This window comes from Hemicordylus capensis, chromosome 2 (genome assembly GCF_027244095.1).
Source record: "Hemicordylus capensis ecotype Gifberg chromosome 2, rHemCap1.1.pri, whole genome shotgun sequence".
NCBI lineage: Eukaryota > Metazoa > Chordata > Lepidosauria > Squamata > Cordylidae > Hemicordylus > Hemicordylus capensis.
In genome coordinates this window covers 145,760,571-145,788,529 of record NC_069658.1, presented here as the reverse complement: position 1 = coordinate 145,788,529, position 27,959 = coordinate 145,760,571, and the positions used below count along the sequence as shown (strand labels likewise).

At 39.9% G+C, this 27,959-nt stretch overlaps 1 protein-coding gene across 8 annotated transcripts in view; it reads left to right on the top strand.

The window, feature by feature from the left end:
* Positions 1-608: 608 nt before the first annotated feature.
* Positions 609-27,959, top strand: part of PAX5 (paired box 5) — a 316,792-nt gene continuing 289,441 nt past the window's right edge. For 2 of the 8 annotated variants that reach the window (XR_008316357.1, XM_053297041.1), the window contains exons 1-4: positions 618-967; positions 8,559-8,724; positions 14,299-14,496; positions 26,122-26,186. Coding sequence is in view for 6 of the 8 variants with exons in the window: in XM_053297041.1 (XP_053153016.1) it covers positions 925-967; positions 8,559-8,724; positions 14,299-14,496; positions 26,122-26,186 (472 nt within the window). In the remaining 2 variants the exon portion in view is untranslated. Of the gene's footprint in view, positions 968-8,558; positions 8,725-14,298; positions 14,497-26,121; positions 26,187-27,959 lie in introns of all 8 variants that reach the window. The other 6 variants (XM_053297045.1, XM_053297044.1, XR_008316358.1 and 3 more) reach the window with 5 other exon arrangements.

Here is a 27,959-nt window from a genome sequence, read left to right as displayed (position 1 = left end):
AAGCCATTTCCGAAGCCCCTCTTGGAGGCGCAGCGTAGCCTAGCTGATACCTCCAGAGACTGGATTGCGAGAAGGGCTGGGGAGGAGGAGGAGGAGGAGGAAGAAGAAGAAGAAGAAGGGGGGGACACACACAAGACACACCACCTCGCCTCAGACAAAAGACTGACCCAGGGCACTTTCTTCGCCCCTAAGTAGCCCTCTGCCTTCGTCAGAGCCATCACTGTTGGTACTTTCCAAGGAAAGAAAGAAAGGAAGAAAGAAAGAAAGAGCGGGCATGTTGAAAACTAGTCCCCGTGGATAAAGCTGTGGAATACTGCAGGTGCTCCTGCCCTGCGCGTCTCTCTTTCTCCACCTTGGACGACCGGCTTATCCTTCAAGGGGCCGTTGACTCAGCTGTCCGTGTGGAGGCTCTCTTTTTCCCCTCTTCCCCCCCTCGACGGGATTCATGGCCTTTTCCTCCTGGAGGTGGGGAAGATAAAGCCGCTGTCGCCAGAGCCTCGTCGGAGCCAGCCCTTTGCATCAGGAGACGGTCGAGCTTGGAAGGGGAAGGGGGAGGGGGAGGGAAGAAGAGAGAACCCGATTCCAGAAGCCCAGTTGTGACCGCGGCAACTAGAGAGCCTGAGTCCCCCCAGACCCCTTCCATTGGAAAGGAATAACTTCCCCGAGGATTTCTGTTGTTCTTTACTGTTGGCCTGGAGTGAGATCTTTGCCTTTTAAATCACACAGTTTTTCTGCTCATTTTTTTTTTTAAGCAGCAGCAACAAAATTATTACAAGCAGCAGCCCTGTACTCACCTACTCAAAAATAAACCATCCCTCCCCCAGAAACGAAAGTGATCGCAGGGAGTGAGCTTAACCTGATCCGAAAGCAAAGCAAAACAAAAAGCCTCGGCTTGCCTCGAGCTGCGTGGATTCTCCAGCCCAGATGGAAATACACTGTAAGCACGACCCGTTTGCAGCGATGCATAGTAAGTAGAGGCGGCTGGTTCGGTTTTTCTCTCGCATTTAAGGACCGAGCTGGCCACCATGCCTTTGCCCCGCTCACAAAACAGCCCGGAGTGTGTATTTATTTAATTGAGGGGTGTAGGAGGGAGGGAAGGAGGAAAGGCTGCTGTAGCCGAGATGCCTTTGGGCATCGCTAGGGAGGCATAACGGTATTTGACCTGCTCTTTGCAGGAGAGGATGAGGGCAGGAGGAGGGAGTGAGTGAGACACGCTGCTCCCGGTCTCCTGCTGTCACGACGGTCCCTCCGTCCAGTGGTTCCCCCTGGTGACTTCGGAGGGGGTTCAGTGAAAGGGGGGGGGGGACCCACTTTCCACAGCAGTACGTAGACCGTGACAGCCTTGCCCTTTTGTAATACAAAATTATTAGGACACAATCCAGTCAAAGCTAAGCACCGCAAAGTCCCATGGCTTTTAATAGGAGGGTTTAAAACATGTGCTTAACCCCTCCTTCCCACGCTGCCTGACTTAGAAGGGATTCATTTTGATTGGATAGTAATAGTAATAGTAATAGTAATAGTAATAGTAATAGTTTCTCCGAACACTTTTTTCTTCAACGTTTTAAACACAACTTGATTGCCCTTAGCTCAGGAATGAAACGCAGACACAAGCAAAAGCGGCAAAACGGCCCTAGTCTTGTATTTACTCTCAGGTCCCCTTGATTTCAAATCCAGTTATTTCTACATCATGACCGAGTGAGCCACATCAAACAATCCGTAGCAGCCTTCTCCACACAAGGTTTTCCATTATTCTCCTTTATGGATAGTTAATTCGTTCTTTTCTTCCACTCACTCTTATTCTAGCCTGCCCTGCCTGTCTGTGTGTATGTATGCCTGGCTTGTAAAGTTCAGAGTTGTCCTACTATACTTTTTATTTTTCCTCATTTATTCTACTAATATGGATTGGAGGAAGGCGGGGAAGGCCTTAGAGATAATGATGATGATGATGATAATGATAATGATGATGATAATAATAATAATAATAATATACAACTACCTGGCTTATTTCAATATATTTCTGAAGAACCTCTAATATATTTCAGAAACTCCATCCCTTTCCCATAGAAATTGCAAACTAGATTTAGAAGTTACCAGAAAACTTTAGACTATGGTATACCTTTTCTAATGTTTCCTAAACATGTGCTGTAAAAAGAAAAGAAAAAAAATCTGCAGACTTTAAAAATAAAGAGTTAATTTTCTTCCACTTAAAATGAAAAATGAAAAAAAAAATGGTTGCAGTATCTTAAGTTTGAATGAGATAACATTTAAAGGGGCCTTAAATGATGAAACTTAGCTATTTAAGTTATCAGGTCGTGTGCAATATGTTTGCTTGAGATTTGTTGTGCTTGAAAGGGTTGGAGGAGATTTATCCATTAACACAATGTTATGTGAAATGACATCTTCTCTCATGGTGAGTTAAACGCCGGATTAGATCCAGAGATTTCAAGGAAATATAGAGTAGAACTAATCGCATTTCCCTTATGCACAGCAGCCTTTTAGACAAGATGGATTTTCTTTTCTAAATAAAAGGCTCTGTGATCTATCTATCTATCTATCTATCTATCTATCTATCTATCTATCTATCTATCTATTAGCTAGTTCTACAAAACAACTGCATACTAAATTATTGGACACAGCAGATCAGATTGTAACATCGAGTGGGAAGTATACGAGATCTTTCATCTGCAAGGAAAAGTGCATTGAGAGAAATCTTCATAACTGAAATGAACGCTGAAAATGAATATTATGAATATGTATAAAAGACAAGTGTGTGTGAGAGAGAGAGGGAGGCAAGGAGAGAGAGAGAGAGAGAGAGAGAGAGGGAGAGAGAGATTTAGGGAAGAAAACTCAAACTGATGTACACACGCAGAGCCCCACGATAGACGAAAAACACTTTAAATTATGAACATCAGAAAGATGATCTTCCCCGCACCTCATGCTCCATCATTCCTGGAGTTGCCTTTGTGCTAATACGAAGAGAAACCATGTGTGGGGAAGCTATCAAGGGACTAGGGGCTTCCTCCATTAACCTAAATAATGATAAATCGATATTTCTGCAGGAATTTAAGAACACCAAAAAGGGGGAAGAATATCCAAAATGAATCCTAGATCTCCTCCCTGTCCCCTCCATAGAATGTTATATGAAGGTGTGTTGTGTTTTTTTTTTTTAAAGCCAGTTGTTGCTCTTCCTTCCCAAAGTGGAGGGAGGGAAAGAAATGGGGCTTAATCTTCACTGTGCAATAATACTACTCTGTTCTCTGCCGAAAACGCATTTTGCTTTCCAACTCACTGAAATATCAGCTTAACTTGACAGACAGACCATTCCCTCTGTAAGGAAAGTAACCCTAGTTTCCTCCTGCCAATCTAGAAACGCCAGTTTTCCTTGACTGTAAAACTAAAAAAAACCTATACTATATTAATCTGTTATGTGAATGCATTTTTAGAAGCACTCGGTACCAGTGCAACACTTTTGAGCTGGAGATAGTCTAATAACCGCTTAAACAAGTGGAGTCCTTGCAAAAAGAAATGTATGTTTTGGTGTAAAGGAAAATCAAACACACGTTTCCTCCCTAGTCACCAAAAGCATCTAAACATGTAAGCAGGGGGGAGCCTTGATGGACCATGTCCCAGTGTAGTAGCGTGTTGGTACCACGAAAAAGTGGATCTTTACAGGTGGGAAGAAGACTAGAAAGGAGATGGGATCTGTCTATAAGCCTGTCTGTTTACCCCACCCCCCTTCATCTTTACTCGTGATTCATTATGTACGTTTTTTATATAGGCGAAACTTGCTGATAGGGTCTTCAACTGCATTTTTGTGCACTTGAACAACTTTAAGAATTCGCTTGAATTGCCTGGCATTCTCAATTAGTATAAACAGAGTTTGGCAGACCTTAGAAGATATCTTTCAGTTATTCCTAGTAAAATATGATATTAAAAACTGTCTCCAGGTTCCCCATCCACTATATGCACGGGAAAGTTTTTTCTTGGTTATCCCTCTTCCTTTCATAAAGTTTTACTCTTTTTGACATAACTCTGTAGCCATCTGTCTGACGTCAACAGTGTGTAGTTGTTAAAGGTGAACTGAAAAGGAATCAGATTTTGAAGAGTGAGGTAAAGGCATTTGGCTGTTGATGTTTTCAGCTGAAGCACTCCATGCAGTTCACTCAAAATGTGAATGGCTGTTAAGTTTCCAAGCCAAAATCTCAGCTGGACCGCAATGTTTACCGTTCGTTTCATTCCCCACCGGCAATATATAAGCTAATACAGTATATAAGTGGGTAGTGCCATTTTTGGTAGACTGGAGGACATGGAGATACTGAAAACGGAGTCTTGGATTTTTTTTTTAAAATGTGCTGAGTCAGCTGATTCTCCTAACAACTGGAAGACTTTTGCAGGTGAATTCCAGATAAGACTTTGCATGTCACCAAAACGAGGCTGAAAATGCAAAAGATTTCTGTTTAAACTGGACTAGACAACGCTTAAGAAAGGAGATGAAAAGAAATGGGAAAGTTAAGGCACAAACCGTATCCAAATAAAAACACATGCGAAAGGTAAAGAGAAGGAACGCACAGTTCAAAGGGCTTTGCCAGCCTGATTTTTAAAAAAAGTAACAGTCAAACTGAAATATACTATATTACACATTTTATTTATTTATATATGGACTGCTAATGAATTTTAATTTAGTCTATGAGGTAACACAAAAATTATATACTCTCCCAATATCCCACTGGCTTTTAGGAAAGACACCACTATTTCTGATTAATGGATCTTTGAAAACTTTATATCCAGATTTAAGACTTGATAATTGCTGGTCCTTTTTACGCATGTGTGGAGATCTTCAAAGGTTTTCTGCTGATCTGAAAAATCTATCTATCTATCTATCTATCTATCTATCTATCTATCTATCTATCTATCTATCTATCTATCTATCTATCTATCTATCGCCCTGAGCTCCTTGGAGGCTCGCGACATCAAAATATGATCAATAAAAGAATAAATGGTCACTTACCAACGCACAGGCACAGACTATATATCAACATAAACATGCTGTATTCTGTGCACCTAAGTATGTGTGTATATACATAATTAAAACAAGCTATGTTTTGCAGATCATTAATATGGGTTATATGCATGCCTATTTATAGGAATGGGAAAGCTCCATATGGATACGTCGATACTGGCACACTGTATCAGAGTTAGCATTTAATAGATCACACACACGCTCTCTCTCTCTCCCCCCCCCCTCTCGTTAGCTACATTGTGGATGTTTTTCGAGCCATATTGAATTCTACAATGGAGATTTGCTAGTCTAGCCTTGCCAGAAATAGAGTTGATTGAACTGCAGTTGATTTGCCTGCCTGGGACAGGTCAGTTGTCTCAAGAAGATAACCAACCCAATATTGGGACAGAAAAGCGAGATATATCTGACGGAGCGAAGTTAACTTGCTTTCTGAGGGCAAACTATCTAACCTTCAAGGGTCTCGTGTGTCTTTGTGCCTGGCTGGCCCTTGAAGCAATGGAGAAGCTGTTTTTTTCTTTTTCTTTTTTAAAGCACTTCCTCCCTCCCTTTATGTCTTTTTGAAGAAGAAGAAAAATAGAACATTGAAGACCTCTGTCTGCTAATGGAGAATTTCTATCTGATAATGGAGAAGGCATACACTCGAGCATCCCCACGGATGGATCGTTTTCTTTTCATTTGAGCTAGTTATTCCCTTTCCGTCCCATAAATTTCTCCAGCCAGAAAGATGAAGGGCATAAATCCGGAGGCCCCTTTAACTGCCAGCGAGAGGCTCTGGAAGGACTTGTGTGTAGGTCCTTTAGCTCCGTTTGCACCTTATATTTGAATCTGCAGAGCAACTGCAGGTCCAGTCCACCGAGGAAAGGCATGCAGGTCCGTCAAGACAAACAGCAGCCCACCCTGGCCTGAGTAGGAGAGAGGCTCGTTTTCTGGCACCCAACCCGGTCCAAATCTCCTGGAGTGGAAACTCAGATTGCATCCTCTTTTTTGTGCTGGATCAAAACCAAAGTGTATAGACTTGGAATCAAGCCATTGGGGGGGCGGGGCGGGGGGGGGCGTGGAGTGAGGGAAGACCGTAGGACAATCATCTTTCTGGGGAAAGGCCAGGATCCTCTATGTGTGTTTACGGCCGGCCATCTGCCTCTGTGCATGTGTGTGTCTTTGCTTTCCTAAAACATTAGCTTGCTTTACCTGGTTACTGATTTGATTGGTCCCCAAAATAGCGTTGCTCTCATTGTTTCATTTTCCTTGTTTCTTCAAAAGTATCAAGCACTATATAAATTCAAGGTGTATCCTTCAGGAAAAGTTTTCCACACACTCCGCCCCCGCCCCGTCCCCTCAAGCCTTTACACAGATGGAATATTAATCTATTTTTTACTTAGACTACAATCCTGCGCGCAGTTAGGCTTAAATCCCATTGACACAAATGGGATTTAAACAACCGAGTTGTGTGTAGGACTGCAGACACCACTGTGTTTTAAAAACATATTTGGCTGAGTGCGTCCAGCAGCAATTCCTTTTATTATTAGAATTAAAGTGTTCTGTAGCCTTAGTGGTCATTATACACCCATGTGAGGAATTTCCCCTCATATTTAGAAGTTAGATACTCTCGCTCTCCCCCCACCCCCAATTGTTTCCTTCTTTGCTTAGTTAACCAGTCCAGACGGTACAAGTTTGTTAAATTGAGCTCGGTCAAGGTTTCACTTTTATTGAACACTTTTATTGAGGAGCTGGAACTCTAGATGACATAGTTTCTAGAGTAGGGATAGATGGCAGCTCCAAGTGAACTGATAAATCAGATCTCTTTCTGGCTACTGCAACATTAACTAGGATTTTACATCAATAGAGATTCGAATGTATAGCTAATCAAGTCCTAAACATATACAGCCTCTTTGTCTAATGTTGACTTTGCAGAGTAAATTGTAATCTTGGAAGGTTTTAGTTATGCAGCCAGCAGAGTGGACAATATTTCTATTAACAGCACACACACATACACAGTCTGGAAGGACTAAAAATAATTACTGTAATGAAAATATTCCTTGAACATACTCCTAGATTGCACCTTTTACTTCAGTTTCACTCCTTCCTCCTCAATGCAGACAGCATGTTAGAACTCAAAATGAAGAGATGGTCAATTAAAAATGCTCCCCCTGCCTCAAATCCAAGCCACTTCCAGGGCAAAAGCATCTTTAAGGCATAACTAGTCAGCTGAAGGAATAGAAACTAGTGAGGTTGCTATAACACTTACTTGAGAGTAAGCCCCATGGAACACAATGGACTTACTTAAAAGGTTTGCATATCCCCATGGACTTACTTCCAAGGTTTGCATATCCTTCAAATGACAATGAACTAGTTTGCTCTTTGTTGGCTACAACTGGGTTTCATAATAAAATAGTTTACGTAGATTTGTGTTCTGACAGATTTTTAGAAGATATTTGCAAAGTTTGGCAGCAATTTGTCAGTGGTGAAATGACTAGATTTAAATAAAAATGACTTTTATATGCAACTGATTTGTTTAACCCAGAGTTAGCTTGATTTGTCAGCTGATTCTGCACAGTTCAGGCTCTCTGTAAATAGAGAGATTAGCTTATTACTTTTGCTCAGTTGTTACCAATGATGCTAGTCATTGCAATTATTTGTTTTTAACATTGCCACATCTCCATATTACAAATAGTTTGCATGATTAGCAATTTGAGAGTTAATTATATTTTCTCACATAGCTGCATAGCATTATATTTTGCACTCACTGATTTTTCCTAGTTAGTTGCTAGTCATCTAGTGACTCAGTTCATACCAGATAGATGTTTCATCTTGCTAAAGTAGAATGGTAAAAATCCACACACACAAATAATAATATGACAAGCCTGGATGAGCCAGGCTTTGTGGGATCCTAAAATTTTTAGAGGCAGTTGTCAATTGTATCAGCTAGCAGTTATATATATAACATTCATAATTAAACTGTGACTTCAAGAGAAAAAAGCAAATGCTTGGGCAAATCTCCTCTTTGGGTCAAATAAATGAAATGTATAAAGAAAAGTGGTTTCCCCTTATTTTCTCACAGAGTTAGATAGGCACCTTAATCCTAAACGCATTTACATGGGAGTATGGGATTTTAATGGTACTTAAAGTATGCTGAGGATTTCATCCTTAAATCCACCAATTAAATCAGGTAGCCACCATTCATGATTTTGCATTGCCAGACAAGTCGGGGGCTGGTTGGCTTTAAAATAAGTTTTGAGAGATGGTTTTGCAAACTAGAGGCCTGATTCTCATGCCACATAATCCTGGTCAATTATTGAAGTAATTAGAGTTACACAAGTGTAAAATTGCTATCAGTGTCAAATTAGGCCCCAGTAAATAACATTGTTCCTCCTCCTCTCAGCAAATAAACCATAGTCAACATTTTAGAAATGCTGAAACTCTTGTCAAGAAGTTATTCAATGCTTAATGGTAAAGAGGACTTCCACAAGCATTTTCTAAACAGTCACAAAGATTTTCTCTCTCTACTTGTTTTTGTTTGTTTCCCCCCCATATGTTTCAGGACATGGAGGAGTGAATCAGTTAGGGGGTGTTTTTGTGAATGGTCGACCACTCCCTGATGTAGTCCGCCAAAGGATTGTGGAACTTGCCCATCAAGGTGTCAGACCCTGCGACATTTCCAGGCAACTACGGGTCAGCCATGGCTGTGTCAGCAAAATTCTTGGCAGGTAAAAGGAAATCTGTGAATGATTCTTAAAAAAGAAAATATCAGATGCTTTTTGTCTGTTATAAGAGCCTTAAGCAGGAAACAGTTCAGCGGGAGAATAGGAAGAATTCTCAGTAATGACAAAAATTTCAGAGAAGTCTGCTTATATAGCAATATTTATCTTGTCAAAGCTAAGGAAGTGTAAATAGATATACTTGCAATAGCTTTCAGGAATCTGTTATAATAGTGCCATGTATGATATGCTTCCTACTGAATAAGCAAGCAAACTGTGCATTGTCTGCAATAGTATGGAAAATTACTATTCTGTTAAATGTGCTCTTTTGGTTTTCTAAGAAACTCCCTGCCTTAGCATTTAAAGTAATTTTTGTACAAAGTAACCCAAATCCATTGCCAATGCCATGATAGGCCATAATCTGAAATAAAATTAATAATATTTAAGATATTTTAAGAAATCAATGAGCTTAAGTGTGTTTAACTCTACATGAGAATGGCTATTGTAAAAATTATGCCACTTGAAGGATGTTTTTATTTGTGTAATGAAATTAATGTGCAAGTAGAGAATTTGTAGTGTAATTATTAATAATTTTACATTTTTTTAACTTCAAGTATACCTATCTGTTTATATTTGAGATGCTCTAAACAATGTAGCAACAGCAGAGCACTTAAAAAGAAAGATGATAGTATTTATTATTTCAGAATTTAAAGCCCCACTCAACAGGCTGAGGAACAGTAAAACTGTGATCACACCATGTTTCGGGGGTATAAAGTGTGATATGTTGTTCCAAGGTGTTTTTTCTTTCTTTCTTTCCATTTTAATAAACTGGGATATATTGATATAAATTTAAATGTAGTTGTTATCACTCATGGGCTCTTGCAAAAAACCCAAACCAAAAAAAAAAGTTTACCTGCTTTCCATGATACTCAACATACTTTCCCACCTGCATTAAAGCTTATGCCACAATAGATCTGATAGTTTTTATGGTGCCACAGGATTCTTTGTGTTCCCCTCTTCCCAAAATATTTGGATATTTCTGAATAGTGGTGTGTTATTTTGTTATCTGTTAGTTCTTCTTTTCTAACCTGCCTAGCTTAGAAAATGCTGTGGTTTGGGTGGCATTTATTTTGTAAGAACTTGTGACTGATTTTGCCTTCCTTTCTGTGTACGCTTATGTGGAAGGAAGTCCATTGAACACAGTGTGGGACTTGCTTCTGTTCTGCATACATAGGATAGCCCACCCCCGCTTCATTTCAACAACAGAGACATATTCTAAAAATTACTTCCACGACTACCTTTTCTGTGTTTTAATTGGCTTTTTTTAAAAAAAGTGAGGCATATCGTAGTCATGTTTTAGCTAGTATCGCATAGCTAAAGGAATAGAAAGTTTCATCTGAAAGCTGTGCAATTTTATATTAATTAGAGCATTCTCATAGAAAGTAATTTTGGTAAATTAGGGTTGATTTTTTTATTTTAAAATGAGAGCATCCTTTCAGCTTCTTTGCATATAGAGCCTTGACTATGGGTAGAATTCCTATCCAATTTGCATAAAACGTAGAAAAAATCTGCACTGAGTCTAATTGCATATTCTTCTATGCTGGTGAATCTTTCCTGCATCTTTATTCTGTGGGTTGTTGTGAAACTGACTGTCAATAGAAGGCTGTAGAGAAGGTTAGCAAATACCAGTAGATATTTTCTGCCTGTCTTTAATATGGCACATTGCAGTTCAATGAACTAAATGGAATTGGTCCTGATTCTATACTGCCGTGGATGGAAAGACAGGGTAAAAAGGTACAATTGTAATACCACTTATGCTCGAGGGTACCTTAATCAGCTAACTTAAATGGGAATACTCTTGAGTAAGGAACCTCTGGACTTCAGGCTTAAAACTCAAATCAATTTTATATTTCCTAAAAGGGGCAAAATGGGAAACTCAAGAAAAAGGGTCATCCGCACATCAATACTATTAGTGCAATTAGAGATTTTTCAGGTTTTATTTTTCAGATTTTATTTGAGATGACACAACTGGCCATTAGTAAGCAATGTGAATGGCAATAGCCAATTTTGTGACATTTTGCCTCCCAAACCTGGCTGTTTAGAAAATCAGCTAACAATTTCTCAGTTTCAGTTAATAAAACTAATAAATAGGCAACTCATTACCTACTACAAGAGAGAATATCCAACAGTTTTACCATTTCTGAATAGATTTGTCTCTAGATATATTTGCATTACTATGGAGCTAAGAATTGAGTTCTGGAGCTTTGTCATTTAAGTTGTCAGCAATAAATTGGAATTTCATAGTTCATTATTTTCATAACTAATAATTACAGTTGGTAAAATGTCACTGTAATTGGAGCTCATGCTCCCTCTGAAAAAAACACTATTACATGAACCTACATGTAAAATGAACTTGATTCTAAATTTTGGAATCAGTATTTCTTAATCTGCAGTCTCTAAGTTAAACCATAATAAAATAAATAATAATATAAATAATAATAATATAATAATGTAACAATTGTAAACCATTCCAAGACAATATTTAATGTTGTTGTTGAGCTATAAATACAGAGCTGATAACATCTGTGGACATGAACAATTCCACTTCTGTTGATGTGATCTGTATTGGCAATGCATTGAGTCCCACAGCATGATCTAATGTTCTAAATATGAGCCTGGGTTCAGACTGTTCAGCTCAAAATTTGACATAGCATTCTAGGAGCTGTAGTCTCCTCAGGATGTACCTTAAGTAAAACACAAGGGCAACATAGGTGCTTTGTTCACAGCACAAATGAAATGGTTTGTTATTACTTGATCTAATGCAAGTTTGGAAATTTGGCTGGTATTAAAGGGAACATAAAAATTATGCTATTTATTTGATCGTTCTGTGATCCTGCACCCTTGGAACAAGATTAACTTGTTTTACTGGGCTTTGTGAGGCCTATTAGCTAGTCTGATGCAGAATACTATTTATCCATGTTTTTAAAAAATGAGTGGTATTTGTATTTACTGACAAAATATAATACTTTTATATCAGTTCCACTGTACACAGTGCTACAGCATTTGTAGCTGGTATAGGGTAGTGGCTGAGCTATTAATCAGATTTTAATAAGAAGACTGAGCTATTAATCAGCAAGTTCTACCATTTTAGATTCTACCATTGCCATGATTTCATTCGCTAGCCTTAGGCAAGCCATTCTTTCTAAGCTTCAGCTCCCCATCTGCAATATAGGGAAAATCATATTGTCCTACCTTAAATGGTTGTTGTGAGATAATGCCCATGAAGCACATTGAATATGCTGAAGTGTGATATAACTGAAGTGTTATTATAAAGTGTTCCCAGATAATTCACTTGGTTTTATAGTGCTAAAGCAACAGTGACCATGAAAGAACAATCTGTTATGGAGAGAGGAAGAGTGTGAAAGATAAGCAGCAAGTCAACTGTTTTGCAGTGGTGTTTTTTATTTTTGTTTTTAAAGAAACACTTTCATAAATATTGTGACTGATCAGAAATATTGTGACTGATTAGCAGTGAATTAGTGAGTTTATGGAGACTTTGTGTTTAGGCCAGTTGAGGTGCAAATGCTTGGATTGAATCTGATTCAGTTCTATTAGCTTTGAGGAGACTAATCTGGTTTAAAATAAAGTTCTTCATCTTAACTGGGTTGAGATTAGGTGGGGCTATTTCAAACAGGTTGATAAATCCACGAAGGCATTCAAACTATTATATTTCCTATGCATTGTTTCATCATATAAATAATGCCCTATACATTATTTTAAACTTTACTATGAGTCTAAGTTCAGTAGAATATCTCAGAAGGCTCTAACAGAAAGGTTAATCTATAACCAGACTCATCATATTTCATTACAAATACTTCTGAAACACATCATAAGGATATAAGAACAGCCCTGCTAGATCAGGCCCAAGGCCTATCTAGTCTAGCATCCTGTTTCCCACAGTGACCCACCAGGTGCCTCTGAGAAGCCCACAGGCAATAGGTGAGGGCATGCCCTCTCTCCTGCTATTGCTCCCCTGCAACTGTTATTTCGAGGCATCTTGCCTTCCAGCCACCAGACTAGTAGCTGTTGATAGACCTGTTCTCCATGAACTTGTCCAAGCTCCTTTTAAAGCCATCCAAGTTAGTGGCCATTACCACATTACCACATTAGAGTGGAACAGCAGACCATTTCTTCATAAGTCTTACAGGAATTGCACAAACAGTGGATATAAGCAAGCTATATCCATTGAAATCAACCGTAGAATCCTCATTTTCTTTAACGGTTTTAGAATCTAATTTCAGTGTCTTGTGATTCTGATTAACAGGATATAAGGCCCTGACAACAGACTAATCAGAGAAAGAGTTTCATTTTTTAAAAATTGTGTAATTTCATGAACCTGATGGACACTGAAGTATAGCCAGATACTGGATTCAAAATGCAGTTGTGTCTTGCTTGCATTGGAAACACAATGATAATTTTAGTGTGGCATGCATGTGTGACACTTCTATACAGAAAAAATTATTAATGGAACATGTCTGCTACATTAATAGACGTTCTTTGTTTGGCTAAAAATGTGGTTTAGAGCAAGGTGTATACACACAACTGAATTTCTCTACTGACCTCTACCAGCTTTTCAAGCCTGCCCTCAAAATTATGGGTTCAGATTCCCAGGTCACTACTATAGGTCAAAATCACTGAACTTTGGGTTCAAAGGATGTACTCTAGCAAATATTCCTCCACTGCAACCTCATTCATTTTATTGGTGCCTATGAAGAGAAGTGCTTGGTGGATTCTACTTACAGTTTCATTACCAAAATACAAGGGCTAGCTGATGAGAATGGTCCTTAAATACAGTACATCTGTAGGGTTTAGTGGCAAAGGTGGTGATTCAAAAGCAGTAAAATAATTAATTATCCCTGCCCCCACAATAGTGATCATTCAATTCAAACATACACACACACACACACACACACACACACACACGTACGTTGCTCTTCGCAATTAGCACTTGAAAAAAAGAATGCGTTAGAATGTTAACATTTATTTTTGCTATCATTTTTTATGATATTATTTTATCAGATATTACCTTTGTTGCAAATTTATAGTAAGGTTTCTATAGTAAATCACTTTATAGGAGACATTAAAATTATGTTAGGTGCTGATTTATTTTTATTATTATTTTTGCCATCATAGATGAATAATAAATATTTTCAGGTCATTTTCCATTCTAGTTTGCCCTTTAAATTCATATCATTTCTTTTATGTTGCTGCTGTGAGGGGAAAAACACACACATGCACATATGGTTAATATATATAAAATAATCTATAATGACAAATTACAAAAAGAATTAAGGCATGATCCAGGAACATTTAAAAATGTTAAATGGGAGAGTTAAGCACATAATAAAATCTCTCTGGTTCAGAACTATGAGACTTAATTTGGGTTGGATTATGCTCTTAATGTCTTAATGTAATTTACTGGCAGTCCCTATATTAGAATGTATAATCATTAAGACCACTAAAAATGCATTCTTGTGAACTGATTATAAATATATATTTTTCTTTCCTGAAATTTCACTCTAGGTACTATGAGACTGGAAGTATTAAACCTGGAGTTATCGGGGGATCAAAACCAAAGGTTGCCACACCCAAAGTAGTAGAAAAAATTGCAGAATATAAACGCCAAAACCCCACCATGTTTGCCTGGGAGATCAGGGACAGACTTTTAGCAGAGAGAGTATGTGACAACGACACGGTGCCCAGTGTTAGCTCAATTAACAGGTAAGGATCTTTTGGACAGTACAAAACACATGCTTTTGGCCAGGGTTTACTGTATTATTTGAAAATGGAACCAGACGATTTTGGTCTTTCACAAGGTTGTTAACATGCATAAGCTATGCATATAACAATTTTAATGTACTATTTCCCATGCAGTATTTGGTGCATTAAGAATATAACTCAATACAGTATAGTACTTAAAGGATTGCCTTCTCTCCCACCTGCGTTTCCCCTATTCTGCCCACTCATTTGAGGAGGCCCCTGGATGAGGTGTGTCTTACCTCCATGTAAAGAACAGCTGGTAGATACATGTGAGGTCTTTCTCCATCATTGTGCCTAAGCCACAGAACTCACTGGTCTGGCAGATCCGTTTGGCCCCATGTCTATTGTAGTTCAGACATTGCCTAGAGACCTTCTTATATTAGAAAGCATTTTAACTGGCTATTTTATATTATTGTCTGGCTTCCTCTGTGTTTTGACTGCTTTAACTGCCCTCTGTATATATTTTGTTTGTTTTTGTTCTAAAATTTATTTGATTGTTTTTGTCCTTGTTACGAATTGTTTTGTGCATGTTTTTAAAGATCGAATGGCAGGATGGAAGTGGTTTTATAAATAAATAAAAAAGTAGGAAGAGTCTCTTATGTAGGTGGAGGGGATATACAGTAAAATTTAGCTCCCACAGTAGAACTACGGGTCTCTGTACCATTCCATTTTTCTGCTCTCATAGGCCACACTCTGAATTGTGAGAACTAGGATCAAACTAAGATCAAAACAAGAAAATTGGTAAATGCTTCTCAAAAATAGGTTTGTATCTAGCATTCTGAGTGTGGACTAGAAAAGGAGGAAGGCCTAGATTAGGCCATAACTGGCCCAGATTTACCTTGCACCTCTATTATTTATCTTAAAATTTGCATGCTGCCTTTCTGCCAAAAGTGGTCCACAAGGTGGCTAACAGTAGCAAAAATTATTGATTCTGTTAAAGTGAACTTGGAGAAATCAGTAATATGCCTAATAGGAGCAAGTATGGTAGAATTTGGCGTGCAAGTATTGCATCCTTTAGTTTATGAATCTGTACAATATGTCTATTAACTCTTACACATCAAGACAATTAACTTTGCACTATAAAGGTTTCATGAACAGCTATGCTTATGAACAGGGTGTCAGTTACTGCTTTTCTCAAGAGGAAAGTGAGCATAACTACAGTTCATTATATCAAAAAGAAAAGTGATATCTTAAGAGGATTGGAAAATACTTTGGCTGTGATCCACAATCCATTTTCTCCAGGGTAGTTCTGTTTAAGCCCTGCTGTTGTTGCTCCAAAATACGTGGTTTGCAGATTGTATTCTGTGTGAATTACATTAATTCCTGAGGCACCAAACCCTAGTAGCAAGGGTTTAATGTTAAGGGATGTAAGACTTTTAAATATGTTCACAAGGGAAACTCAACCATATTCAGCAGCACAGTTCAAATCTGGACTAGCATTCTGCTTCCAGCATTGCTGTCTCCCTGTACATATGGATAGTACATTCTGGAATCCTCTGAGGCACTACATAGAGTTCTGGGGTTCACTCTCAGTTCACAGAGGAAATCAGACTTACAGGTTGCTGTTGGAAATCCCCAGCTCATCCTAATCTCTTTTGCCCAGTGGATCCTGTAGATTCTTATATATGGTACATGCTTCAAGGAACCCTCCTTCATATTCCACCAGCAGAGTGTTGCACCAAAGTATATGACCTCTTGTAAACACTGACAAATGCATGAAATCTCTTTTAAATTTAGAAAATCTTTATGGGGATACAAATATATTTTTGTATGTTTAAAAAAGCAGCAGTCTTGAAAATAGTTTCCAGATAATTCCCTGAATGTCCTCAAAAATTATGTCCATAAAATTATGTTTGTACTGATGCATATATAATAAAGAGTTGCAGTATTATTTTATATGTCAATTTAGAGATCAAAACATCTTTGGAATTGTCATAAAATATTTAGCAATTTCCCCATATGATTAAAAATATATGTAGAGCCAAGGTATAAAAAAAAAATATGCCAATTTTTCAATAGACTGACTAATTGCATATTTTTGCTAGATTTTTTGCAGCAGAAATACATGGCTTTATGAATATTAATAATCTGGAGGAAGTTAGTTGTACCAAAGCCCCATTTAAATTAATAGGGCAGTTTAATTGCAGCTAACACATGTCCTATTAATTTCAGTGCAACTTAAGCACACTATACTTTGCTTTGGGGCTAACTGTTCACTGTAGTACGATTAAAAATATTAAATATTTTCTGTTTTCTAAACAGAATTAAATCTCTGGCATTAATCAGCAATGCTAGAGAAGGGACGACAGAGAAGAACTTCCCAGATTTGAAGTCTTTTAATATGCTTTGGTTTAAATTTATGCCATAAAATGGTTTATATCTCAACTGCTATGATCCTGGTAATATTGTGGGCAAATTAAATGTCCCCTAGGGTTCCCAGCTAAGTGAAGCTGTACTGTTTTTGCATATCACACATACAAATTTATAAAAAATGTTTGACTAAAACTGAGAGGTGAAATAACTTGACATACAACCCAATTAAGAGAAAATACATGGACTTAAGTCAGTGTAGTTCCATCGATTTCAATGACAGCATGTTTTGGTTTAGGTTGCCTGAACTAGTTTTTTTTAAAAAACACCACCACCTAGCTTTTTACCTGGAAAAAATATTCTATGTTCATATTTTATATTTTAGAAACCTTGGGCTCAACTCTGTAATGAGCAATAGTCATGCCATATATGATGGCTATACTGTACAATTATAAGATATGCACTCTAACAAGTAAGTGTGCATACGATTGCTGCCATTACCTTGTTTCTTATTTAACTCTTCAGCTGATACAGTTCTGGCCCGACTCAGGATCATAACACTTGAAATCATAACAATGTTCTATTGATTGTAATATAGTCTTGCTCAGATGTCTTAACATTTTCCTTGCCTTTATTCTATAGAAGAGGCTTTGAAGCAGTGTTGGAGGTTGTTGTTATTAGTATTATTGGTGGCAGTAGTAGTAGTGGCAGTGGCCGCAATAGAAGTCTTGTCCCATCAAAATGCTCTATAGAGTAACATAAGTAAACAGATAGGTCCTTGCCTTAAGGAGCTTACAGCCCAAAGTTAGGTAGTAAAGAAAAACTACAGGGAGAGGAGAGAGATGGGAAATGCAAAGTAACAAGACAACAGATGCATACCTGCCAACATGTCCCTATTTTCCCATTCAGGTGAATGGGGAAATAGGGACATGTTGGCAGGTATGCAGATGGAGGAAAGGATTTATTTATTAGTTGCACATGAATACATATGGTTTCTACATGGTTTCTCACCCAGGCAGCTTACGTGGTTAGATTTGCTTCAACACCAGAACTCTGTTATGTGGCTTCAGATCATTCTCTGGGTATAACATGAGAGTGGCAGGGATAATAAGGGATGTTGTAAATGCAGTTACGTGTATATTTACATTATATTTTAGTTTCCAACATTTTCTATTGCAAAATATTTGATGAAAAATACACAGTTTGTACACTTCTGAATACCAGATGTTTGGGTTAAAACAAAAACAAAAACAGAGGAAGGCTACCACTTGCATGTCCTGCTCAGAGGCAAACTGGCTGGCTGCTGTTGGAAACAGAATGCTGACTTAGATGGTCTTATCCTGCAATGCAATTATTATGTTCTCAAAGTAATAGGTATTTGCAGAAACATTTTGTATAGTTTCTCCTTTCTAGCTTTTTGTTTTTTTATTGCTATTGCTTGATACTTTTTCTCTCTCTACATCTTGATCAAAAAATGATTAGTAGTTAAGTGAGGGATAAGGAAGTCACAAAACAGATTTGTATGTTATGTGTGAGGTAAAGCCCTGCTGCCGTGGCTAGCATAAGCATATGCTGCATATGCACAAGAGGGGCTTAAGGAGGATTTGATATCTTCTCCATTATTCTCATTTAGAGAATGAGTCTGAAAACCTACTTTGATCATTGCTGCTAGCTTCAGATAAATAAGTTCCAATCAAGTTAATAGTTTTTCCTTTACTTGTGCATAATCATGGAGCTCCCTGTGCCCACATTAACTTTGATTTCAAAACACAGTTTATACTCCTTTAATTAAAAAAATGAAAGATTTCTCGCTATTTAGAAGTTAAATCACAGTAACCCACAAGTTTGGGTTACAAGTTTGGGCGTTGTAAACCGCCCAGAGACGTAAGTTTTGGGTGGTATAAAAATGTGTTAAATAAATATTTAAAAAGTGTTAAATAAAGTTGTGCAGCCACCTGCTGCCGTAAGGGAGTAGCAAGACTACTCCAAGCTCAGCCAATATCTTGTTGAGTAGCAGAGTGCATGTGGGGCAAGGACAGAGTGATTTTCACCAATCTCCCCTAACTCTGTTAGTGCTCTTTGTCATCCAGAAGTATGTCTCTGAGGGTTGCACAGCCCTCAAGGACATAGTTCTGGTTAGCAAAAAGCATGAAAAGAGGCTGGGGGAATAAGCAAAAATTGCTCCGCTATCACCCCATGCATGCTGTGCTGTTCTACAAGAGGTCAGCTGAGCTTGGAGCAGCCGTGCTGTGCAGGGAAGCAGCTCATTTATGGCAGCGAATGGCCGAACAACATGTGGGGCACTAAAACTAAATTCTGACTTCTAAGCAACATGTCTGACATCTGTGTGCTAGAATATGGTTGTTCTTGCCTTTCAGTTCAGCCATTTCGGTCTGGTACTCACAGCAAGGTTTTGATTCTAGTCCAGTCATTGACAAAACACAGTGCAAGTTCACCTGGACTCCCCGCTTTGCTCTTTTCTGTTGAGCATTAAAAAAATGCTTGCAGAATGATAAATAAACTTCAGTCTACTTCTAGTGAGTGCAGAGTATTTCCATTCTCATTCCTTTTACTATGTCAGCTGCGTTGAGAACTCTCTGTTGAAAAGTGGAATGACGATAATGGTTACTAGTTCTGGGCTGAGGAGGTACAAGCAGAGGGACACAGGCAAAGGTTCAAATGTGTACACATACAGACACATGGGAATACTTTGTTTTTATGACCACAACTCAGAAATTTCTAGTTGAAAGCTAGTTTCTTGTGCTTCTTGAAAGAGTAAATAAACACCCCAATTAGGAGTCATTTCTCTTTCACAGAAATATGTAATTCTGCATAATAGAAAAACTAAATTAAAAAATTGAACACTTCAAATATAGCAAATAAATTAAAAGATGTAGTTACAGCCACAGAAGATTTTAGAGTTTGTCAGGGCGGGGGGAGAAGGGCTGACTGAATGTTATTAAAAAAAAAAACTAATACATTATATTCATATTCAGGAATTATTCACACTTTATGAGGAATTTAGGTTTGCCATGCAGTGTTGTTTTAGAGGTGCTTCCCTCATATACACAAAGAAATCTTATGTGGATTCATTCAGCTAAAGATTTATTCAGCAACAACTCCATTTTCTCCTTCTTTCCCTCCCTTTTTATTTCTGACTCTTCCCCCACAATCTCTACAGGATCCCCTTTGGGACAAATGTCCCAAAAAACAAACTGCAAAATATAACTGGATAGGATACAAGTGTTTGTTGCAATGAACACACTTAAAAGGTTGTGTATGTGTATCATTAGCATTTGGAGATGTCCAACCCACCCTTTCACACCTCACACGTTCTCCAAAAGAATCTCTGGTTTATCTGTAGTAAAAATGACTGCGTAAAGCATCAATCAGGCCCCCAAAGCAAGCATTCAAGGGTGGAGCCACTCAGCTCTTAGAATACAGATAAATCTTAGTGGTTGCTAAATCAATAGGAGTGAAAGCATTTTGGTACTAGAGAAAATCATAACCCATGTAGAGGCACCCCAGCCCCTTTTAGACATACTCATACTCACAATGGCCACATTCACACGTAACACAAAACCGCAGTTAAACGGGGCAGAGATTGGGACTCGTTACGTCCATGTGGCCTTACAATTCCTTGCCTCCCCCCCCCCCAGCCTGCTTGTTGTCCAAGTTATATAGCCCTTGGGGGGAGGGTGATTAGCAATCACCCTGGTCCTCCTCCCATAGTCAGGGAGAGAGGTTGCCATTCTCCTCCCTGGGAGCCTTCAGGGCTGGCCAGTTCCTTTCTCTTTTGAGCAGCTCATCACTGGCCAAACAGCTCCCATTTAACAAAGCCCTGCATTCAGGGCACTTCCTTATTCCTCCCTCTGACCTTTCCTTAACCGGCCCTGCTGGCTCGCCATTAGCCCTCCTGGTTGCCTCTTGGGCAGCTATTATGCTAGGCCCTACCCCCCCCCTTTGTGGCATCATCACACAGAGCCATGGCAAAGGGGTAGGGTCAGCCCTTGTCACAAGCAAGTGGCATCCTGTCAGGCCATCCCGGTTCAGCCCCGAGTGGCTGGCCTGCTGGTTTCCTTGTCCTCCCTCCGTCCTGGAGACAGGTGCTGTTGGCTCCCATCAGGATTGGACACAAAGTGGCTTCTTCTCCTTCCTCTGTACAGCTCAGTAAGTGGTCCAGCCTTTGGGAGCTGGGGGAGGCCTTGGCAGTCTAAATGTGAAGCCACGGTTTCATGGCAAAAGCGACCTGAGGTTTGCTTTGCCAAACTCCAATTTGAACCTTCGGTTTTTAGTGAGTTTCATTGCCATAACCTGAGGTTTTTTGGCAGCAGTGATACGTCTTAATGTGGACAGTGCCATAAGGTTTTGTTCACTTCCTGGAACCATAATAATAGAGACAGTGGAACAGACCCACCCAGGATCATGCCTTCAGTGCTTCTCACTGGCTGCCTCTCTAAGCACTTGCCCCGCCCCTGGTCTCCGATCCAACAAAGCAGTTTTCCGGCAACAGGGATGCCACCACATCCCATCCCAAGCTTCCCAGCCTGTCAAATGGCAAAGCCACACAGGGGCATGCCCTCTTCACAACCTATCCCTTGCTCCCTGCTCCTGGCAATCAGGCAAGAAAGGGGATAGGATGGCAAGGCAGGCACTATGTGCTTTGCTCTCCTAAAATGAAGCAACAAAGATATATGTTTACAAGCACATGCACTTGAGGTGGCAACATAAGCTGGGCAACCCACATTAGAGCACTGGGATGGCAACGTATAGCAGGGTAGTGATAAACGGGGCCCCGAGCTCCTTCCCTTTGGGGGAATGTGTGCAGTCCCAAGGCTTACTCATGAGAAGGGCTGTCTCTCAGCCGCGTCTCCTAACTGACATAATCAGTGGGCTGGGTACCGCTTGGCCCATTGGGCCATCTGCTGGAGTCTGGCTGCCGGAGTTGCCCTCACCCAGCCTAAGGCCATTGTTGGCTCTGCCTCCACCTGGCCTTCTGCTCAGCCTCCCTGTACCCTCCCGGTCACTGCTGCTCCCGCAATAAGTCTGGGGTGCGGGTGGGTCGGCTGGACAATGGCACAAACCTGGTCCGAACCCGGGGAAATTTGAATGAGAGTAAAGATCCACCCCCAGCCCTGGTGTTTCCTCAGTCTGCCCATCCAGCTACGCTCAGACACATGGAGTATCAGCTTATCATTTAGCTTCATGAAAGGCTTCCCTGGAGAGGTTCTATTTCTCTGTGCAAAAGTTCCATCATTAATCAGAGAACATGGGCCCCATGCAAATGTGAACCCCTTTTTGGGGTTAGCAAAACTCATGAGCTTGCAGTCCAACAGAAGGCCAAATGTTTTTGTGAGCCTAAGGTCTTCCCTAGTTGACTGGCCCTCTCATGAGAGTGCTAGTCCCCTGGCAGCAAGCTGCCACAGGGGCAGGAGTGTGGTTTGGTCTCCATGAACCATTTCGCCGGGCCGAACCCTCGCAAGTGCATTCCTGGTCACAATAGGCCAGACCCCAGGATTCTTCCCCCCTTGTATACATATTCCCTCCTAAGAAGTCATAATGTTCCCTTCCCTTTCCTGAGTAACAGGAAAACAGTGCCCCACAGTTCCCTCCACCAGAAATTTTGTTTGTATTAAACAGTTTTGTTTGGGGGCTCTAACGAGGGCAGTGGTGCAATTGATGCCAGAAGAGGGCTTGTATGGCATGGTGTTTAAAGGATTTAAATGCCCTTTTCCTGCCGATGGCGGGCAGACCATTCTTAAAAGGCACGATTGTGCTCAGCACATCACCTTGCAGATCATGGCCTATGGTTGCCACCCTGGAGACATGTTGACGCCTTGCCCACAGTCTGGAGAGCCAAGTGCAACGGAGCTTGTTGGCATGCAGCCCTGGTGGACCAGGAAGAAGGAGGGGCTCCCATTCCCTGAAAATGGAGGTTGCTGGACTGTGGTTGGACAAACATTTGTGATACGATTCACAGTTTGAAAAATTCACTGTGGGTTTGGTAACATCCAAATTTACATTACATGCAAATGCAGCCAATGACTTGTATCACATGACCCCACGAAGCATGAATTTGTTCTGCTTGGTCACAGTAGGAAGCAGAAGGAAAACATCAAAATGTAGCAGGGCTCTATTTGGGATCAGCCAAGCTAGGCAATTGTCAAGGGCTAAGGGCTCATAAGGGCCCATTGCTGCTCCTTGAGATTACCTCTATGCCCATAGTGTGGTGGCAGTGGAGCAACTCTCTTGTGTTGATTTGCTGTGAGCTCCCTGAAACCTGGAATTGGCCCTGATATATCATATACCTTTAACATCTGGAATGCTATGACTTAGACCTTCTGGTTAATATTTGAAATGAGAGGGGCTGGGTCTTCAGTCTGCCTGATAGTTACCACCTCTGCTCAAGAAGCTTTGCCCCTAATCCCATGTGTGAGGTTTGTTCAAGGTTACTCAGTAAGTAGCCAGTGCACTCAATATATGATCACACGTGCTTCTTCCTTAAACCTTCTGTTGGCTGAAATTCATCACAGGCAGTGGGGAGTGGGGAGGCTTTGAGGGCTATCATTCCAAGTTTTGGCTTAAATTAAGTGTAGTGTGAATGGCCTGGCACCAACACTACTCTGGAATCTGTTCACTGTCACAACCATAATGTTTCTGGTTCAGTATAAACTTGTAACACAAATATTAATATAAGGTTAATACAGTTGTTGGCTGGTCTGCACCCTTTTGAAGCTAATTTCCCCCCACTGAGCAAAGCATAGCCATGAAAGGTGGTAACTAACATGCTTCCACACAGACACGTTAACAAAGACCCCACCCTGAAAGGTTTTGTCTGTTTTGAAAAACTGGAGGATTGATTGCTGTCCTTTAGTTTCTTCAGGTCCCTCTGTTAAACCTCCTTACATTTCTAGCCGCTTGAATTGTATAGCCAGCCATAACAGTATGACATGTATGTAAGTTAATTATATACAAGTGACAAATGCCTCTTAAGACATTGTTCCCTGTTCTTGGGATCTAATGCCAGGTCTTCTATGCACTCTGGAGACTAAAGGCCTAACATTTATTCACATATGTTGATTGGCCTGTACATCCTATCAGTGGCAATGACTCCTACTGACCCTCGGATCTCTGACTTCACTTATTTTTGTGGTGCTTGTTCCTCCACCTGCTGCCAGTTGGCTGCCACAAGCTGTTGGTTTCTTGTGTCTGCCCACAAGAAATTCCCTCAAGAAAGAAGGGAGTCTAGGACTTTATGTTTGTGACATGGGTAGGCACATTTCTCCTAGAGTTTGTAGTGTGTGTTCGCTCTCTCTCTCTCTCACACAAACACACACACACACACACTACATACACACACACTTTCCCAGAAGCTCACTATTCAGAGGGTTGCTTGTCCTGTTCTAGCACTGTTTCTGATGAGATACAACAGATTTTGCAAAATCTTACAAAATCCGGATACCCCAAACAGATACATGGAAATAAGTTTGCCTAAACACTAGGCCCATGTCAGCCTCCCTAGACCTCTGGGCTTAGGAAATGTGTTTTTTCTAGTCATGTGTGAGCCTTGTCCATGCAGATGCCATCACAGCTATTGGTTTAGAAATTGCATTGGTCAGCTATTTGGTTTCCAAGGTTGTGTATCCAGTGCAGAACCAGCCCACAGCCTGTTGAAGACTGAATGGGTCAGTGAATCCTAAATAAACCTAAATGTAAATCTCTGTACCATAAAAGCAACTTCAGCTTTATTATTTTTTTAAAGTGCCACAGTTAAGAAAAGTTTCGGAAATAAACCTTATGGGGCCCCATACTTGTTTGTTGAGTAATAACATAATGCAACTACAAACACATAATTATCATTATCCAGTTTATAGTTTGCTGAATTGTGCAAAGGAAGAGAAAGATACAATAATTGGCACTGTCATTATTTCAGTTGCTCTTCTGGAATGTTAAAAAGGGAAGTATTTTGAAAAAATGACAGGGGATATTATTTTGTGAACATACCAAACATGAAAATACTAAACTGGATGATAACCAGACAAAAGCTGGGAGTGTGGCCAGTTCTCTAGCCACAGAGGAAATCACTAGTCTGCAAGCTGCCAGCTAAAATATTATCTTAAAACAGGCATATATACTTTATGCAGAGTTATGCCAATTAGCTGTGTGCTGTTTGAATACAGACCACTCTACAATTAGTGCATCAGACTTGTTCTTATTTGAATCAATGGCACAATTCCCATTTGCGTCACTAGGAAAAAAAATGTAGAGTAGACCTCCTGCTTTCAGTGTTCTTTTCTTGTTTAATATGTACATTTTGTTGCATCAAATGTGGAAACTGGACAAATTCTATTCCCTGGCTGTGGTGGTGGTAAAAACAAAATAACTTATTTGAAACTAGGAATGAGTCCAGATATATGTCAGTTTAAACAAATTGGCATAAAACCTTAATTAATGATGCTGTTGATGTTTAATACGGCTGTGATAAGTCGATGGGGCTGAGCAGTGAGGAAACACAACAGGAAGTGCCTTGTTAATGCTGCATTTCCTGTAATGGGGGTTTAGAGCTCCCATCACTGTTCTGGTTGCTTCCTGTGTAGGTCCTGATAGTCCATCTGGACTAAAAGCAACCAGAAAAGAGATCATCTCCTTGAACATGTGGATTGCTGTGCTCCATTTCAAAGCACTGATTATCCACCTATACCAATTTCCACATTCTGCCTCAGTTCTGATTAAGTCCAGTCACGATTAAGTCCCACCAAAATTAAAAAGACAAGGTAAATACAAAGAACAAGTTCCACTAATTTCAATGAAGCTTCAGTGTAGCTAACCTTCTTTGGAACTCTCATATTTATATATCAATTTGTTGGTTATTATATTTGTCCAATTGCTCAGCTATCATTCTTTTACTCTCTCTTGATGGAATAATAAAATATGTTACAATGAATGTCCTGAGTTTGATCAGTGTTGACATTTATAAGTAAAAGTGCACACCTCAATATATGTTTTGCAAATTCCAAAAGTAGATATACCCAGTATGTATTTCCCCACTTTTCACTGGTAGTTGACATGACATTTATGCGACTGTCATTATTCCTCGGTATATACTGTATTTAAGTTTTCAGATATTAACAAAATTTGTCTGGGAACTACAATTGTAATGAATTGGAACAAAGTGCCTGAACATTAATCACACTTGGTTATTGTTACCAGCATAGTTAATTTGTTTTCTATTATTTGTGTGTGCCTAATAGTAAGTAGCCATTTTTCTATATGCAGGATTATACGGACAAAGGTACAGCAACCACCCAACCAGCAAGTCCCAGCCTCCAGTCACAGCATAGGTAAGGGAAACTTTCTTATACTTTAAAAAAATATATATAATGCAATTCATTCTAAATAACTTTTAATCACTCTTATGGGCAGATAATTCTGCATAGAACACTTCAGCACACGTACTAATGCACCTTCTTTGTCATTCTCCAAGGGCTGAACATAGTAAATGAATTTTATAAATACTGCTAAAAGGTTTTGAATTTTACTGATTATTATGATAAATAGCTTTCACCATGAGACAGAAAATTGAAATCTAAACCAAAAAAAAAAAAAAAATCATCCCACTAATGGGGGTCTATAGAATGTCAGATAATTAAAGTAATAAATCAAGAAAGGGATAGTTATTCATAACATTTTCTGCATCATTAGTCAGTAAGTAGTTTTGAATGTGTTTTTTTCTTCTATCAACCAACCCTTCCATAATTCTTTGTGCACTTGCAATTTTGAGGTAGCAAAACTTTCAAAACTTTATTCTGTTTCTCCCCCTTTTTTTGCCTAATTCAGATGCAGACCATCTAACGATAGTCATTGAAGAGTGATGGACTTTATATCAGGGTTCTTCTGGTAGAATCTCTGACATAGGAGCATAGCCTTGGTTAAATACAACTCAGTTAACTCAAAGTCCTATATAATATATTCAAACTGATGTAGTCCTGCCATACTCAATGAGATGAAACCATCTTGAATCAGAGTATTTTGGCAGAACTGGGTTGTGAGACAGGTTTCTATTGACCGCCTTGGCTTGACTTGAACTGCCTCTGTTATCTTTAGTGCAGATTTAAACCTTTCATCTGCATAATCCTGTAGAGCTGAATTCATTACATTTTATTTGGATTTTTTAAAAAATTGCCATTTTTTTCAAGCTGCAGCAGTGGTTTAAATATTAACAGCATCCTTACCCATAAAAGCCTTGGGCGTGCGTCCGTGCCGCCCGTGTCTTTTTTGCCCGTTCTGGGCATGCGCGGAGATGGGCGGCCATGTTGGACCCGGCCGCCGGTGGGCGACTGGCCCCGATGGTGGCGGCTGCCGCCACGGGAGACCAGAAGGAGCAGAAGCGGCGGGCGGAGAGTGCGGCCGGGGCGGCGGCGGAGCCGTGGCCTCGGCCAAAGGAGTGCGGGCCAAGGAGGCGGTGGCCGTGGCGGGGCGACTGGCTCTGATGGCAGCGGCCGCCGCCACAAGAAACGGCGGGCGGAGAGAGCGCCCGAGGCGGCGGCGGAGGTGTCGGCCCAAGGAGTGCGCCCGAGGCGGGTGAGGCGGCAGCGGGAAACCCCACCCCCCACTAGAGCCCGTTATTACAACGGGCTTACACATACTAGTTATCCATAATCTAGCTAAAATTAAGTTCTTAGATTAAGGCAATTTAATCCTATTAATTTCAGTAAGGATTAAACAGGTTTAAATCAGGGTAATTTAGTTTAAATTAGGGTCTGGGTTACAGGGAAACAACCCTCCAACCTCACATTCTGGGATTTTTTCTCTGATTTCAATTGAATTTAGTGATTCTGTATATGGCATGGTATATCTGTTTCAGTAGAATGTAGAATTTAGACAGATTGCAGTGTAAATTTCTTATCTGTGAGATGCACATATATAGAAAACATTTGAATGATGATGTGAGTAGTCCTCTAAAATACAGTTTCCTATGTACATGAATAAGGATGGCCATCAACTATGAAACAAAAAGGAACTGTTACTGATATGAAAAACCAAATAAAATGAAAAAAACATAAAACATAGTTGACTACTTATTAAGTCCTATTGAAGCATTTCTTGCTCATCTA